This window comes from Eretmochelys imbricata, chromosome 1 (genome assembly GCF_965152235.1).
Source record: "Eretmochelys imbricata isolate rEreImb1 chromosome 1, rEreImb1.hap1, whole genome shotgun sequence".
Taxonomy (NCBI): domain Eukaryota; kingdom Metazoa; phylum Chordata; order Testudines; family Cheloniidae; genus Eretmochelys; species Eretmochelys imbricata.
Window position 1 is genome coordinate 125,509,150 of NC_135572.1, and position 17,151 is coordinate 125,526,300.

Consider the following 17,151-nt stretch of genomic DNA (forward strand, 5'->3'; position numbering starts at 1 on the left):
ACACTTTCCTGGAATGCAAACAATGGACCCTGACTCACGCAAGGAGATCTCATTTGGATAAAATTCAGAGCAGAGAGTGGGCATGATGATGTGGGTTGATTAACTAATGCTCGCGATGAGGACCTGACACAAGAAAATGCAAAATGAACGCCAGTGGTAACCAGAAATTCCCACAAATGCCAAATCCTTTGTGTTAAGTCCAAAGGGGGGGTGGGGGGGGGGAAAGGTCAGCTTTATATTCCGATCGAATTGTGCAGAGAGGAGTTAGAAATGTCACTGCTATTATCTGGACATTACATTCAGGCAGTCATTCCAACTTACAGGGTGGTAATTATGACATGGTGCACAACAAAAATAACCGCCCACCATGAATAAGATGGAAAAATTAGTGACAGCTCCATCTTAAATATGACAATAGTCGTTTAGCTTTAAAAATGTAGACCAATCTAATATTCTATTTGATGTGTACAAACAGGACCACTCCTGCTAACAAATCATCCTTCAGTACCACTCACCAGGACAGGTTTGCATTAGACAAAAATTAGACATTTTTAGATCTTAAATTCCCGGACAACATCTTCGGGCAACATAATAGCATTAGCCAGAAAACAGACCCTGTAATGTTTACACACTGGAGGTGCCTGTACCTATAGGCAAAAACTGATAAGGACCTCAGAGATTTACAACAACCGGCTTCACTGCAATAAATGTTTTTCTCCGTAATAGACAACACTTTAAAACAACATTTTTGTTCACTGAATAATTTGACAATTTTTAATTAAAACAGAAAATCGCCATCATGTAGAAGCATAAATATTACAGCAAATGCACATATCCAGCTTGTATTAATTACCTTTTTATTGCACGGTCATTTTCTTTTCCCATTGATATCTATGCATTTAATTGCAAGAACAGATTTATTTGATTAGCTAGGTCCGTTTTTACTCACAGTGTTGGTAAGCTTAGGATGTCCTTACAATCAATAAAGTCTTCCTTGACTTTCATTTCTGCAACCCATTTACAGAATGCAGATACCTGTTTTTGTGTTTTCTCTTTCCCCCCTTTTATTTCTCTCTCTCTCTCTCTAGTTGCTTGTGCTCTTTGCCTCCCTAAATCAAGGTGCAAAGATGCCAAACAGTGATGAAATGAAAAGAAAGCCAATTGCTGGACTGAGGTGGGGGAGATAGCTGCTAGGAGTCCGCCTGCGACTATGGAGCAGTCAGTAATTGCTGGAGACAGGGAAAGCTGGGGGTTGGGCTGAGGTAGCCATGTATAAATAGTGTGATCTCAAATTGAAAGGCATAAATAACAGCAGGAGTGATCTAACCCTATACAGCCCATCTTCTACGTGCAAAAAAAGCGTGCAGAAGACGGCCAGATCTCCTGCTGAAAACAAGTGGATCTCTGTGGATAAGATCGCCGGGCAGCCATGGAAGAACTTACAGCTTTTGTATCCAAATCTTTTGACCAGAAAAGCAAAGAGAGCAGCAGCAGCAGCAGCAGCAGCAGCAAGAAGGAGACTATCACGTACAGGGAAGTTTTGGAGAGTGGGTTGGCTCGATCTAGGGAGCTTGGAAACTCTGACACTAACCTGCAGGACATTACTGAGAGCAGCAACCATTGCCCGGTGCATCTTTTCAAAGACCATGTAGAGAGTGACAAGGACAAACTGAAAGAGTTCAGCACGGGCAGGACTTCGGAAGGTAAGCACTGTGCAGGCGGGAGCCCCCTCTGCAAAGCCGGCTCCACGCCGGGAGCCTTCCTCTCCCTTCTTTCCACACTGCGGCCCTTCAGCTTTGCCGCTCGCCTGAAATGAGGGGTGAAACTCAATTAATTGAAACCGATGCGTCCCGATGAGAGCACACGCTCATCAGTTTCATGCCTTTGTGTGTGCGCGCGTGTGTGTAGAGAGAGAGGTTTGGTTTAACAGTGAAAGGGGAAGTAGCCACTTTAGTTTAGCCAGAGTCCCCCCTTTAAATCGGAAATCGGACAGATTGTAGGTGCCTTAACAATGCTCTGTACGGGGTTAGAAGTTCCATGGGTAGGCAAATGAGGAAATCTTGTCCAGGGAGTTCTAATGCATCAGAAGACATGTTCTTCCTGTTTCCGGGCCATCAGGATGCTGCTTCTTCTGGGAGAAAGCTGGACCTTAAGGCGCTGCCTTTGGACAATTTTGTCTTGCAGAACACAGATCAGTCAGTAGATTGTTTTCGTACATATGTGGGTAGTGAGAAGTCATAAAGCAGCATAGCTGTGCGTGTACTCTAAGGGGCAGATAATCATGGAGACAGCGAAACATTCCAAGCCTTGGATACATATGCTGTCATCAGGTTCAGGACATTCAGTCCTGTCTGGCAATCTCACCTTTGTCAAACTAGTTTCACCTCTACGTCCCTAGACGCTATCGAATTTTAAAACATGAGTACTTTTTCATTCACACACACACACAGAGAAAGAGAGAATCAAATCATGGGGGGAACAAAAAGCTGAGAAAGTGTCTCCGGGCAAGTTGGTCAGGTCGACCTGTCCTGGGAGCTACTAACTAGGCTACACCTGGCGATAATAAAAATCGTCTAATTGGTTTGTGAACAACAACCAACCTTTCAACTTTTTTGAAAAACCGTTTAATGAAACGCTGACTGAAAGACACTTGAATTCACAGTAAAAAACCCATATATAATAATTTTGAGAATAATTCTTTTTTAAGTCTTATAATGTACTTGAGGCCTGTATTTCTGAAGAAGTATATCTCACTTAGCACTTCGTTATTTTTATTTTTAATGATCAAGATTACAAAGCATGGACACCATTTATAGAAATTATTCAAAAAGGAAGTCTTATTAAAACGAAACATGGATATTGTTCAAAACTCCCCCCCCTTTTTTTTATTCTAAGCATATAAATGTTAGACTGTGTGTTTATCTAATCTAATCTAATCCGTCTATGTATAGAGGGGTGGGGTGGAGGTGAGAGGGCGGAGTTGTGCAAGATGAGGCGTTTGTGACAACGTCAGTGCAGGTAAAGGTTCAATCTAATTTCACTGATTTCAATATGCTATTCCAATCCCACCGATATGACTATCCAATATTTTGTATACACTCTGGGCATGCTTAATTCTCTGCGGAGAATGCATCTACCACAAGACTCAGTTTATCTTTCTACACGGCTCATCATTGTTTATTCATTTAGTTAGAAATATCTTGTTTAAATACGGCTTCATGAAAACCGCATATATTACAGTGAGGAATGCGGGCCAAACGCTTGTTTTAGGCAAAGGACAGGCAAACGTGAAAGTGTTAAGCAATCGAACAGCAGTCTATAAGGAGGGGGCCGTGAATTGATGTGAACTGTTGTAGTTTAAGTTAAGAAGTGAAAACCAAAGATTTGGGTTCTGGTGGCCTCTTCTCCTTGGATTTCCACTGGCACAGACCCCGCTTCATTCAAATATTTTCATTTAGTAGTCACCAGATTTTTGGGGGACGGCGGGGGGGGGGGAAATTCAACATTATCTCTGTACATTTATTCTCACCCCCAGCCCCACACTGGCTGTGAGGCGGATCAGAACAAAAGAAACAACTGGGGGGGAAATAAAGACCTTGCTGGGACTCCTTAAATCGCGCGGCGGTGGAACAATTTGGGTAACCTTTTCGAGGCTATACAATCAGATTTGGTCGAGGGCATGCAGCTGGCTGGCACAAGCGTGATTAAAATAGACACCCTCTGCTGATCAAATGGTTTTGGCCATTTTCGTTATTACGATTAAAAGAGGATTTGCGCCCTAGGTCCCTTTTCCAAAACAAGCCAGAGAGAAAACGCCGGGGTTTGTTTTTGGCCTCGTTGTAATGTTTTCCCCTCCTCAGTGTAAATCTCCACATGCCCCAGTTTCCATGTGGACGGATGCTCCACAGGAGACATCAGTCTCAGGTTAGAAACTCTCCCCCGCCCCTGGCACCTTCTTTTCTAGCGATTTCCCCAAAGGCGGCCAAGATGGGAGTGAGGAGGTAGAGAGGAAGCACGTTATTCCTTGATGGGAGGGGTGTGTGTGTGTGTGTGTGAGCTCCCCCCCCCCTCCCCCGATGTAACAAGGCCGGATTCTTCAAGCGACACAGAAAGATGACCGACCCCTGCCAACAGCTTGGAGTTTCCCCAGGTATTTTTGGCGAAGTGGCTCACGCCCGTGTAACTAAACAATGGACACATTTCTCTTACCACGCGAATGTTTTGCCTTCACCCCAACAGCGGTAGGCAATGCCCTGCATAACCGCATTTACTTCTAAAGAAAACAGCAACCCAGAGCTGCCCCTCCCCACGCCCCTTTCCACTGGCTCCACATAGGGTTAGCAGAACGATTTCCCAGCATTCGTCTGCGACCCTTCTTCAACTGCAGTTACCAACGCATCATAGGTGCTGGTTAGTGACTTGTTTTTAAATGGTCCTCACATGGCGAAATTCACCAGCGAACCAAAAAACCCCCAAGCCCCTTCTTTTTCCTCGCACGGATACCGTTGCTGTTCGTGAAACAGTGGCTCAGACCCTCCTGATATGTAAAAGGAGCGATGGTCGGACACAGTGATTAAATATTTCCCAGCATTCCCCTAGAGTGCAGCTATATTTTGGGGCCCGATGCTGCAGTCTTCACTCAGGCATAACTTCCACGGTAGTCCACTGGGGTAACATCCCTGTCATGGCTCTGTGATGGTGTGTTATTTTCTGCTCCAATCGATTGCTTACGCTTTCCCTACACTGTTGCTCTTGTTGGGTGACAGGGTGTAGCTAGTGCTAGAAGAGGTACGTTGCCATGGGATGGGGATACATAATAAATAATATTTCTCTATAAAGACACAAAAAACTGCCCTCCCTTCACCGCCCCTTTCCCCCGAAGCAAAAATTCTGTGCGTGACAACATGAGAGTGATTCTGTTTAATGGCACTTTCCTCTAGTTTAGAATCAGGTTGGGGAAGAGGAGAGGAAAAGAAAAACTAGCCTCCTGTGCAAAAGAAACTTTTGTGAGATACTAAAGCGAAGCTCTGTGTCCCCCGCTCCCTCCCCACCCCCCGGCAGGGATCTACGAGTGCAAAGAGAAGAGGGAAGACGTGAAGTCAGAAGATGAAGATGGACAGACCAAGCTCAAACAGAGGAGAAGCAGAACCAATTTCACACTAGAGCAGCTGAATGAGCTGGAAAGACTTTTTGATGAGACTCACTATCCAGATGCCTTCATGAGGGAGGAACTAAGCCAGAGGCTGGGACTCTCCGAAGCTAGAGTTCAGGTAAGAGAAAGACTCTTGCATTATGTTCCTGGAAATGTCCTCACCTCAGTTCCTGACTGCCAGTGGATTCTAGCACAGTGCCCTGTTTCATTCAAAGCAGGAGAGCTGAAAGCAGAAACGACACGTCTGGTGGAAAGCTGTTTGTATATCCGGTGAACTTGTTCTGCTAAATATATTTCTTAAACTCCTCCATTGTTGCCTTTAGTTTTTAGAAATTATCTAATTAATAACGTAATGAATTACTTTTGCAAACTCATCTGATCACTAAATAACCTCTCCCTTAATCCCCATCTTTTTCTTTAGCCCTGCTCTCCTTTTATGGGGATGTTTTTTAAAAAAATCAGAAAACAATTGTCATGGATAAGGCTAGACGGTTTGGGTGCTCTGGGACTGGATTATCTAGAGCCGGGGGAAAGGTGCTCCCATCTGACTCGCATAGCAAGCATATGAATTCATTGCACCCCATCTGGTATATTTTCCCTCTCTGCCTTTTTTTAAGGTCTCATAATCCTTAGACATAGCCACAAAAATGTGGCAATCAAAACCTCGCAGAATTGCTCATTGTGTCTTCGAATCGATTAAAAAATATTTTAACTTTCTCCTTGATAGCCAAGGGGAGGAAAAAAAAAAGAGAAATAAACAGGGAATCCATTCCAAAAGCAGATGTCATGTAAAAAAGAATTAATAAGATCAACCTGTGGATCCCTGAGCAGGAGCACAGGGCGAAGAAATTTAAAGAAAAACTCTTATCAGGTTGTTATTCTCTACATGGCTAACAGAGGAAATAAATCCTTTTACTTTTTAATCACCTCAATTTCTCTGAAGAAAAATAACATGTATATATGCTTATATATGTAAATAAATATACACACTAGGCTTCGGATGGCAGGGTGATTCTCTTTGTTTCCCCCCCTTAAATATTATAAACGTCTAGTCTTTGGAAAGCAAAGAGGAAGAATCTGTGCCTTCCAAATCCTTCCAGTACTTATCCGAGTAAATGTCTATCTAGCTTTAAATAAGTGCCTCCTTGAGGCATTTCCCGAAATAAATAGTGTAGCTAGTTTTTCTCAGCTGTGGAGTCTTTCTGTATAAAACAAGCTGGAGAAGGGACCTTGTGGTGTGGATCATATGCCTTAAAAAGGGAGACTTCTAATCTAGGGGAATATTGCAGGGGTTGAAAGGGCTGGTGGCCTACATTCTCCTGGAAGATTGATCTAACCGCACCATATAAATTAATGAAAAGATTAAACTTTTGCTGAAGGGGACATCAAATCTTATGTCATCTTCCCAGATCTTCTTGCTTTGGCTCTGTAATATCTTTCCAGGGCCTTGATGTACTGTTTCTATAAAAATAAATTACTTGTAATTGAATTCTGCACTCTTTCTTTCAAGTAGTTTATTACTGAGTAGCAGCACCTTAACAGGATGTTCATAGTTACAGCAAAATTGGTGCTTCAAGAGCTGGCAGAACTTGAAATACCACACCAAAAATAAAATATAAAAAAATTAAAAATGGTGACGTTGATTCAAGCGGGAATTATAAGCAAGACAAAATTTCATTTCTCTATTTTTTAAAAAGAGGACTGAATGAAGAAGGCTGATAATAGTAATGTAAAAAAAGGAAAATAAGATAATTAATTAGGAAAAAACAGAGGACTCACTATAGTTAAAAAGAGGGAGTAGGAAAAAAGAAAGGAGGAAAAGGACGGATATTTTAATACTTTCAGAACTGTTCTCTAATCCCTCTCTGCACCGCCTGTCCCTTGTTGTTAAAGGATATAGTTTCAATTTAGTGTGGAAATTTGCTGTAAATAAATTGAAGCTCCTATGGTAGCTAGTCCTTATTAACCTTTTATTTTTAGTGTTGTACTGGAAACTCATATCACCCAGCTGTCAGGGTTATAATTGAAAGTTATGAGACCATAGTGAGGAGCAGGCAGTAATTCAATTACAACAAATATCTTTGGGTTTATGGTGCAGGGCTAAATTAAATGTCATTATTCACTGTCTCTAATGGAAATCAAAAGGAAATCAGATTAGAGCATTTGTGAAAGAAATCACTGAGTGATCCTTAATGAAGAAATAACTGTCTAAAACAGTGTACTGTGCTTTACTTAGCATATTCATGACTAATTGGAACTGATCGTGAATCACACCAAGCCTGATTTATTATCGCTTAACGCAGTGGCTAATTCATCACTTTTATTCCTCTTAACCTTATTTTTCATAGCTAAAGGGAAAGGGCACTTCGTTTTGCAGATTTAAATATATTTTTTTGTTTGAAGGATATTCTGATTTGCAGGGGAAGTTGTTTACACGCTGCTTAAATTCCGCATGACGATTTAAACTCCTTCGCCAAAAAAAAAAAAAAAAAAAAAAAGACAGATTTTATGCAAAAAGAAAAGGAGGACTTGTGGCACCTTAGAGACTAACACATTTATTAGAGCATAAGCTTTTGTGAGCTAAAGCTCACTTCATCGGATGCATAGAATACCTAGAATTCTATGCATCCGATGAAGTGAGCTGTAGCTCACTAGAGCTTATGCTCAAACAAATTTGTTAGTCTCTAACGTGCCACAAGTCCTTTTCTTTTTGCGGATACAGACTAACACGGCTGCTACTCTGAAACCTGTCATTATGCAAGATTTTATGCAAGGATCACCGCCATACCAAATGCATTGTGGTCGCTGCAACAAAGGTCCTCACCCGAAATGACAGTAGCTTGGTACAAAGTTTTAAATGTTTATTATTGGGGTATATATTTTTGGTTTGAAAAATACAATTTTTCAGTAGTCATTAGTTCAAGAAAGCAGAGTGACAATAACACGAAGCCAAGCTGGCGTGAGTTTGAAAGGCAGATACTTTATTAGTACACGGAAAGGTCGTGCTCTTGAAAAATCCAGGTTACAGTTTTCAGTTAGACCCATAGCTCAGGGTTTGCTCAGCTGAAGAGGGTTCGCTATTATTCACGCGATCATCTGGCGACCCTGAGCAGAAAGAATTGCGCTCCAGAGTAGAGAAGGCCAATTCCTACTTAAGAAAATCACTGAGGTACCCTGGGTAATTAATGCCGTTGGAAGCCTTTCTTTGCACTAATTACTCCGTTGTAAATGACCATCATTAAGGCAACTGAAGAAAGCTTGAAGGGAAAACTTGATGTAGGAAGTGCAGTTAGTATTAATTAACCGTATGATCACTTGGCAAGTGTAAGAACATCAAAGGTTGAAGGTGCTTCTTAGCTTCAAGATTTTATCAGCACCACAAGTCAATGTTTGTGCACATTTGGTTACTTTTGTGTAAGAATAAAACTGGGCAAAAACATTTGAATCTGAGCGTCTGACAATCAACTCAACTCACTTCATTAAACTAGCCATTTGAGAAAGGAGAGGAAACAATAAACTCAAACGTCTGAAACACTCTCGAATAGAAGTAAAAGAGAAACAATGACAACCGGATTTTTGCATTTGTTTAACAGTTAGAATGACTGGAATTAGATGAGGATTATTGGATTATAGATATTTTCCTGCTGGTAGTATAAATAATTCCGTAAACCCAAATCTGGAAAGAGTCCGTTATTGCCTGCAAGTAAGAACATTAAAACGTCAGCAGGAACATTTTTTCAAAAATAAAAAGTTAATGTAATGGAGAATAATTCAGTCCATTTGCCCAAGTCTGGATTTATTATTTTATGTGAAACCTTAAAATCTCTCAAAACCCATAAAACTGAAGTTTTGGATTGGTAACAGATTTTATGGGCTAGAAATCGAGCACTGAAGTTTGACAAAATGTTACCGGTTTGGCTTAAATATGAGGAGAAAAAGATGATAGCTCCATCATGAAGGGAGATCTGTGAGGGACACAATTTTGGTATTTGCTTTATCAATCGCGACTGCTCACCCTCTATGGGTGGCACAAGGGAGTGAAAGCCTGGAATCCTGCAAGCCTGGGGAATCCTGGGGGCGTGGGTTTAGAAAGAGGGCCACGGTTCCGAAATGTTTGTTTTCAGGATTGTAGAGGCTTTACGGTAACTTTTGATGTGCTGGCCAGGCTCCATATACTGGCAATCAAAAGAGGAGGAGAACGAATGTTGGTTGTTTGTTTGGTGTCGGTCCCACGTTCTCTAAGCCATTCTAACAGGACTGTGAGAGTCATAATCACTCACACAACGCGCAGTGGCCACTCAGTAGCCTTGTGTGTGTGTGTGTGTGTGTGTGTTTATTTTATACACATCATTAAAATTATACGAACTGCTTGGCCTCCGCTTGCTAGTCCCGCTTCTCAGCAGCTGTCTGTCTACCTTCCCCTTTTTGTTTTTATTTTTGCAGGTCTGGTTCCAGAACAGGAGAGCGAAGTGCCGAAAGCAGGAGAATCAGATGCATAAAGGTGGGTCTGAGAGCCCGGATTCAGGGAGTGGATGGGTGGGATGGTCACTGAGTGCTGGAGAAGAAGGCCGGGAATGGCAAGAAGGGAAAATGCCACCCACGGGGCTGACCGTGCCATGTCTCTCCTTGCAGGTGTGATCCTGGGAACTGCCAGCCATTTAGACGCCTGCCGAGTGGCCCCTTATGTGAATATGGGAGCCCTGAGGATGCCTTTCCAACAGGTAGTTCGTTTTGCTTCCCGTTAAACGCCTGCCCCAATGCCTGAGGCTCCTGCCTGCCCTCTTCCTCTGCTGCCCTTTCACCGCCAAAGGAGGAAGTGGGACACGTTTACAAGTGCCATTTATAGCGAAGTTGGCACGTATTAAAAGCACGCTGTAAAACTTCAGAAGGGGCCTCTTTCTAAACACCCCCCTCCTCTCGCCTCCCCTGCTCAGGCAGAGGCAGGCGGCTGTAGGTCTGCCCCTCCTTTCCCGGTGTGCTCTGGCCCTGTGGGCGCCCAGATGCGCAAATGAAGGAGTCAGCAGCCCAGCCAACCCCCTCCCTCCCAGGAGGCTCAAGTCTCCTGCGCTCAGTCAAAGGGGAGTTTGGTTGCAGGATCCGGCCCTTGCATTAGGAGAGGGAAGGGTTGGCCAGCCCTGTCCAGCATCCTCCCTCGCAGTCCCCTGATGCGGACAGAGCCCAGGGCAACAGGAAGGGAAGGTGGGGAGCCTCTTCCTTCGCGAGACGGGGACTGTGCTACTGGCGCAGGCCGCCCTCGGACGGATGAAACCGGTGCCTTGTGCAGCAGCCGGCTCGCTGGGCCGGGACGTGGCAAAGACAAGCCTCCCCGTTAGGAGCTGTCCCTTCTCCAAGCCCAAACCCAGGGAAGGTGACTCGCCCGGAGCTGGCCTCGACCCTGCAAAAATCTCCAGCACGGGGAGTCCAAGAAACAAAAATGCTCCTGGCGCTCCCTGCCTCCATTTCCCTGGGCACGGGGGACGATCACGCGCTGGCTTTTGCTCCCAGTTCAAGGGCTGGGCGCTCACGTGCACGCTTCCAGATGAAGGCAAGTTGTCCGCACCGCCAGGGGGAGCTTCGCTTCACTAGAGCCTGTCAGTTACTGAGACTTTTAGACACATATTTGCAGCCCCTCCCCCCCAGAGTGTAGATGCCGGGTAGCATCGACCTCCTGTATAAATGGCTGACTGTGGTGTGCAAGACACAGTGTGTATTCTCACCCAGACTCTTCACAATGGGGGAGGGGCAATATTTTAGATGAGGCATGGGGCAGGGTGCTGGAATAATTTACATGGTGTGGGTGCTGAGAGCCATTGAACCAAACTGTAAGCCCTGGCTATAATGGAAACCACTTCAACACCTCTAGTTCCAGCACCTTTATATGGGACAGGTATAGTTCAGCAATTTGAGTATTGGCCTGCTAAACCCAGGTTGTGAGTTCAATCCTTGAGGGGGCCATTTAAGGATCTGCGGCAAAAATTGGGTATTGGTCCCAGTTTGAGCAGGGGGTTAGACTATATGACCTCCTGAGGTCCCTTCCAACCCTGATATTCTATGATTCTATATATATTGGGCCTAAGTCTGCTCCATGTGCCTAAATCAGGAGCAATCCCCTTTGAAGTCAGTGGAGTTAGGCTGGCACTACTCAGGAAACAAGGGAGAAGAGAGGCAAGCCAGCCCAGATGCCACTTAACAGTGCAAGCTACAGCTTGTTGCATTTCCTTTTTGTGCCTTTACATAACCGATTGAGGAATCGGTTTCCCAAAAGCAAACTAGGTAAAAGGCACAGATTAATGCTATTGATTTTTGAAAAACACATATCTTGGGGGAGAAAACCCACACCCGATGCAGAGATCTCTCTGTCAATCCAGTGTGTTTGTGCAGGTCTAAAAAGCGCCAAAGTAAACACTGGCCACTGGTCCCTTTTACAAGGTTAAAGAGTTTTTAGAAAGATATAAATAAACATCCCTAGAAAAAAAATGCTATTTAGCACTTGTTGGCGCCCACGAGATGGCCAGCTCATTTTTGTAAATATTAGAAGGCCTAAATATGCCTCTATTCTCTCTGTATAAGTGCTGAGCGGAGTGTTTACTATCAACCAGTCAGTCCTCCTCCAGCTTTGCAGTACCTGTTTAAATCAAACCAGTGCCTAGCTGTCGCCTTTATTCATGCTCCCTGCGCCTGCTACGTGCAAGGGGTTAAAGCGGTGACTCCAATCCCAAGCCCCTCTTTCCCACTTGCAGCTCTAGTCCTTTCCTTGAGAACGCAGCAACCTGCACAATTGCTGCTGCTCAGGGGGGGAAGAGGCCAACGCGTTAGTTTGTTCAGAGGGCGGCGGAGCTCGTATTCCTCTTGAACTGCGCCGATTCGAATTCCTCGGCCCGCCGGGCCCTGCTGCGCTTTCTCGCCACAAGCTCGCATCCTGTGCTGCCAAACCACGCGAGCGGCTCCGACGCCAACGCGCAGTCCCCCTTGCGGAGACAGCCGAAGTTGGAACCGCACTAAAACTAGGCCGGATCGGCGGGCAGGCAGTCGAGTAAAGTGCAAATAAATGGCTCCCACTGAAACCTCTGCTCAGGGGCAGTGGGGAGGGAGAGGTGACGGGGCGCCACGTGGCTCGGCTTCGTAAACCGAGTCCGTTTCCCCGCCTCGGCGCATGCGGCCTGCGACAGCGCAGGAGGCCCCGCTCGCCGGGGGCGGGCGGCAGGGCGCGGCCGCTGCCCGGGGAGGTGGCTAGTCCCCTGCCAGGTGTGGGTGAGGAGGGAGAGGGCAGCTCGTGACCCGCGGCGGGTGGAAAGCCCGCACCCCCAGGCCCCTTCTCACCCGGCTCCCCTGGCTCTGCTTTCCCAGGTCCAAGCGCAGCTGCAGCTGGAAGGCGTGGCCCACGCCCACCCCCACCTCCACCCGCACCTGGCGGCCCACGCGCCCTACCTGATGTTCCCCCCGCCGCCCTTCGGACTCCCCATCGCCTCTCTGGCCGAGTCCGCCTCCGCCGCTGCGGTGGTGGCCGCCGCCGCCAAGAGCAACAGCAAAAACTCCAGCATCGCCGACCTGCGGCTCAAGGCCAGGAAACATGCCGAGGCGCTGGGGCTCTGACACTTTCCGCCGTGCCGCGCCCGTGTGCGTGCGTGTGTGTGTGTGTGTGTGCGCGGCCAGGACTCCCGCGCCGCTCCCTCTTGCCCCCCGCCCCGCCCCGCCCCGGCGGGACTCTCTCGGCGCGCCCCAGGCCTGCGGGGGGACACGGCTCGCTGGCTTTTGGGAGGCCTGCAAGGACTTTTAAAGACCATCGCCGCACGTCCCCAGTTCCTCCTCTCTTCCCCCTTGGCGATCAAAGCCTTCGCGTCCAACCCGGTTCGTCTGAGGACTGCGGGGGCCCAGTCGCCTGCCCTTCTTTTTTATTTTTCAGGCACCTAGCGCTCCACGCTTAAAACTGCTCCCCCAGATGCAATGGTAGGGTGAGACCATCCCGAACCGCCATCAGATTAAACACATATACACACACACAAGCAAAGACTTTCCGGAGGATAAAGTAGGTGGGGAACAAAATCTTTAAATTATGCTCATCTGTGAACAGTGGGACATTTGGATTTTGACGCTAGCAAAAGTGATCACGTCAGCGTGAGGTCATCGGCTGCCGTCAGTTCTGCGACCATGTGCATGTGTCTAACTCAACACATTTTGAAGATCCTAACATCTATTAAAACAAGCAAAAATAATAATAAAAAAAAGATCCTTGGGGCTGGTCTCCATTAAAGATGACATTTCTTTGTTGCCAACAGTATTATTTCACTGCCATGAATATCTTCCATCGCTGAGGAGCTGCTGCTGCAGAACTGGTTTAAATTTAAATGTGGAATTTCAGATTTGAGGCGAGGCAGTTTTTTTTTTTCTTCAAAAAAAAAAAAAAGCAGCAATAACAAAAAAAAAAAGTGTGTCTCAAATGGCTAAAAGTCTTTTGGAAAGAAGGGGAAAAAAAAGACAGACTAGAATTTACTAACCATCAGTGGTGACTTGAGTGATGGGAACAATATGAATGCACCTGCTTTACCCAGAATCACCTGAATTAGCTGAGATGCATTGTGCCATAAAGGAGCAGGTCGATTTTCTGATTTTTTTCTCCCTAATGTCTGGATCTTTGAATTGAAATCTTGCTCTTTTACAGGATATAGAAAGAATGACTCACACAACAAAGATGGACATATGGTTTTAAGGCATAATACTGATGCAGCATTACTTTTAGTGAAATGCAATTAAGTGCAGTAAAGTGCAATACTGTAAATATTATAGATTAAAAAATAGCCGTACATTCTTATTCTGTTAATAACCAGTTCCGCAAGAACCATAACTTAAGTCCTTTATGCTCAGACTGGGTACATTGCAGTTTAGTGCCAAAATGACAGTCCGGGTCTTCTAGGAATGGATAAAAATATATGTATCACATATGGAAAAAGATAGATACTATGATTTCTAGTCAAGTTAATGTGCCATATTCTGGGAAGTAAGATGAACAGCCTGTATGACATTTTTGCAATCGTTTTAAACAAAACAAAACGAAACAAAAAAAGTAAATGTTTTGTAGGGGTGGACAAGTTCAGTGTTTGCCAATTTTTCTTTTTTCCAGTTATGTAGACACCAAATACAAACTTGTCTAAGCAGCATAGCTAGTCTAAGTTGGGGAAACTCCCTTGAAATTATATTACCAAAGTGTCTGGGTTTACTCACCCCCCCCATGTTTTTATTTGTTATGTAATTCTCTTCTAATCAATTTATTATGTTGTGGGTTTGTTTGTGAGAACAAATACTGCTCTTGTCTACTTCTAACAAGATAGCTCAATTTTTTGCCTTTGTTATCAAGGCCTACATTCATGGAAGCTTATCCTCTCAATAGTACTGCCAGTAAGCCTGTTTTTTCTTTCTCAAGTGTATTTATCATCTAGTAATCCATTACTAATTTTGGCTTTTGCTAATATTTATCAAATCCAAATATTTCCACAGGGCAAAAAGTAATGCATTAGATCTTTTCAGTCTTAGACGTTTGCATTTTTTTCCAATTTTGATATTTTATGACAAGCAAATTTTCTGAAATGTCAAAGTGCTGCCATTTTCCACCTATTTATTATGTGAAAAGTGGTTATATTTTGGACATGTTAGAGTTTATAAATGTTACCTGTCTTTGCTACCTCTTTGTGACAGCCTAATATCTCTTTAAACCAAGGCCATAATGCTAATATAACATTAACCATTGTAGAGGGACATGGGGAATAAACCCAGACAATTAACAAGATTGGAACTAAGACCAAACTTTATCTAGAAGGTATAAATGCTGTTTATAGTAATGATATAGTATAAAGTTTATTCTTCTAGATAAAGTTTGGTCTTAGTTCCAATATTGTTAATTATATCACATTTTACAACGAAAATAATAAATACTTTTCCCCACAACACCACCAGCATTTTCAAGTCCATATTTTTAACATACAAATGGGGAATTTCACCATAAGGAGGCACTAAACTCTAACAGATGAGCAGTTATACTGGCTACCTGCAATACTTTGGGGTACTGTGATGTACGATATTGATGGCTAAAGGCTCAATCCTGCAGCCTTTATTCACTTGGATAGAAACTCATCTTTGTGCAGAGGGCCAGCACAGCTTATGCATGGCTCACATCCCATTTAAGCCCTATTTTGAGTGATCATCAGCCATGCTCTGGGCTTCTACACAGGAGTGAATTTCACCCTCAAATAGTTCCAGTGACTTCAGTGAAACTTCTCAAGTGAGGGGAGGCTGCAGAATTGGGTCCTGAGAGCCTTCAACCATCTTACAAATGAAGTTATCTGCTTAACTGCACTTCCTGAAGTGTATTACATTTATAAAATATATCTGGTTACATTTTGATAACAGTTGCTTACTAACAAGTTGACCTTTGGTGTTATAATGAATACCAGCACAATAAGAACTTTCATATGCCAGTCAGATTTCTCTAAATTTGTCTGGGTCGGTGTTACTCTTTTTTGCACTGAAGACTCTACCAGTTTCTTAAGACTGATAAATCATATCAGTGGATGGCTCAGAGATATCTAAACTGCACTGGAGAACCGGAGGCAAGTGGCAGCAGCTACTAGTTTAGCAGGGTTTGAAGTAGAAGCAATAGATCATCCTGGGAAGAGGGCAGGGTGCCTCACTGTATCTACACGCTGCTCCTGCCTTTCATTCAGTGTAGCACACATGACAGATGCAATCCTGACATGGGAATGAAGGTGCTGCTGTCAAAACTGCTTCTGCTTTTCTTATTTCAAGAGCAGGATAGTCGCAGTGACAACTGGTCCAAAAGGCTCACTGGGCCCAGCTTTGGATGGAGCATGCATTTGGCCTTCTCTTCTTTCTTCCTGGCCTTGTGAGAACTTCTGCTTCAGCTGGCACTTTTAAGGGCCAAATCATCAGTGGGTGTAAATCAGTGTAGCTTTTCCCTCAATGGGACTGCCCTGATCTGCACATAGTGAGCATATGGACCTCAGTCTCTTTTCTATCTCAACCACTGTGCTCTGTTCCTCTTTCTTTTTATCGTGAACTTCTTCAACAGGTAAGTGGTTGAAGATAAGACAATTAAGGTTCTGAGATATTTAGTAAAGTTAAAAGATTACCTTTACTGAATTAATAGATAGCATGAGCCTCATTTATTGGACATCAGTGGCCATGTTAGTCTTTGCATAATCTCCCATTCTGAGAAATGAGAGCTTTCCACTGATCATCAGAACAATGTGCATTGGATGGAATTCTCTTGGCGTGGGTCTTCATTTAGTGTGAACTGGCTTCCAGCAAAGGTCTTCCTCAAAAGTTGGAATGTTATTTTGAAAATAACTTGAACCACCTCAAAATAAATAATTTTGCCTAGAAACAAGTATATAAAAATTCAAAACAGGGCCCAATTAATCACACACAGCCCTTTGTAATCAAAAGATGAAACTCAGCTACAAATTTATTTTGAACTATCAAAATATGCTTAAGAATTTGTATCAACTTGAATAAGAAGCTAACTCCATAACTCAGTTTTTATTGACTTGGGAAAGTCAAGAAAGAAACCAATGAGATCAGATTTTTTGGCTTAATAGGGCCATAGATGTGGCAATATTTTGGTTTATTAATCATAATCCTTAACACTTATATAATGCCTTTTATATGAAGTAGGTAAGAATTATCATCATCCCAATTTTACAGAGGAAGAAATTAAGGCATAGAAATTAAGGACCAGATTCTACCATCCATAATCATATTGAATACTATTATTTGTATTGTGGTAGCATCTACAAGCCACAATCAGGAATGGGACTCCATTGTGCTAAGCACCATACAATCATATAACAAAAAGAGTTCCTGTACCAGAGAGCTTACAGTCTAGTACCTTACTCCAAAGGTAATATTCAGCATGATTATGGGTAACAATGAAGCCTTAATTTGCTTCCCTAACACCATCCAGCTACCACCCAATCTAAAGCCCCTTT

General features: G+C 43.9%; 1 protein-coding gene across 1 annotated transcript; it reads left to right on the plus strand.

The window, feature by feature from the left end:
• The first annotated feature begins 1,429 nt into the window (after positions 1-1,429).
• SHOX (SHOX homeobox) lies at positions 1,430-12,745 on the plus strand. The gene is made up of 5 exons (XM_077807138.1): positions 1,430-1,703; positions 5,062-5,270; positions 9,596-9,653; positions 9,785-9,873; positions 12,500-12,745. Exons 1-5 carry the CDS (start codon positions 1,430-1,432, stop codon positions 12,743-12,745), a joined length of 876 nt encoding a protein of 291 aa, XP_077663264.1.
• The last annotated feature ends 4,406 nt before the right edge of the window (positions 12,746-17,151 follow it).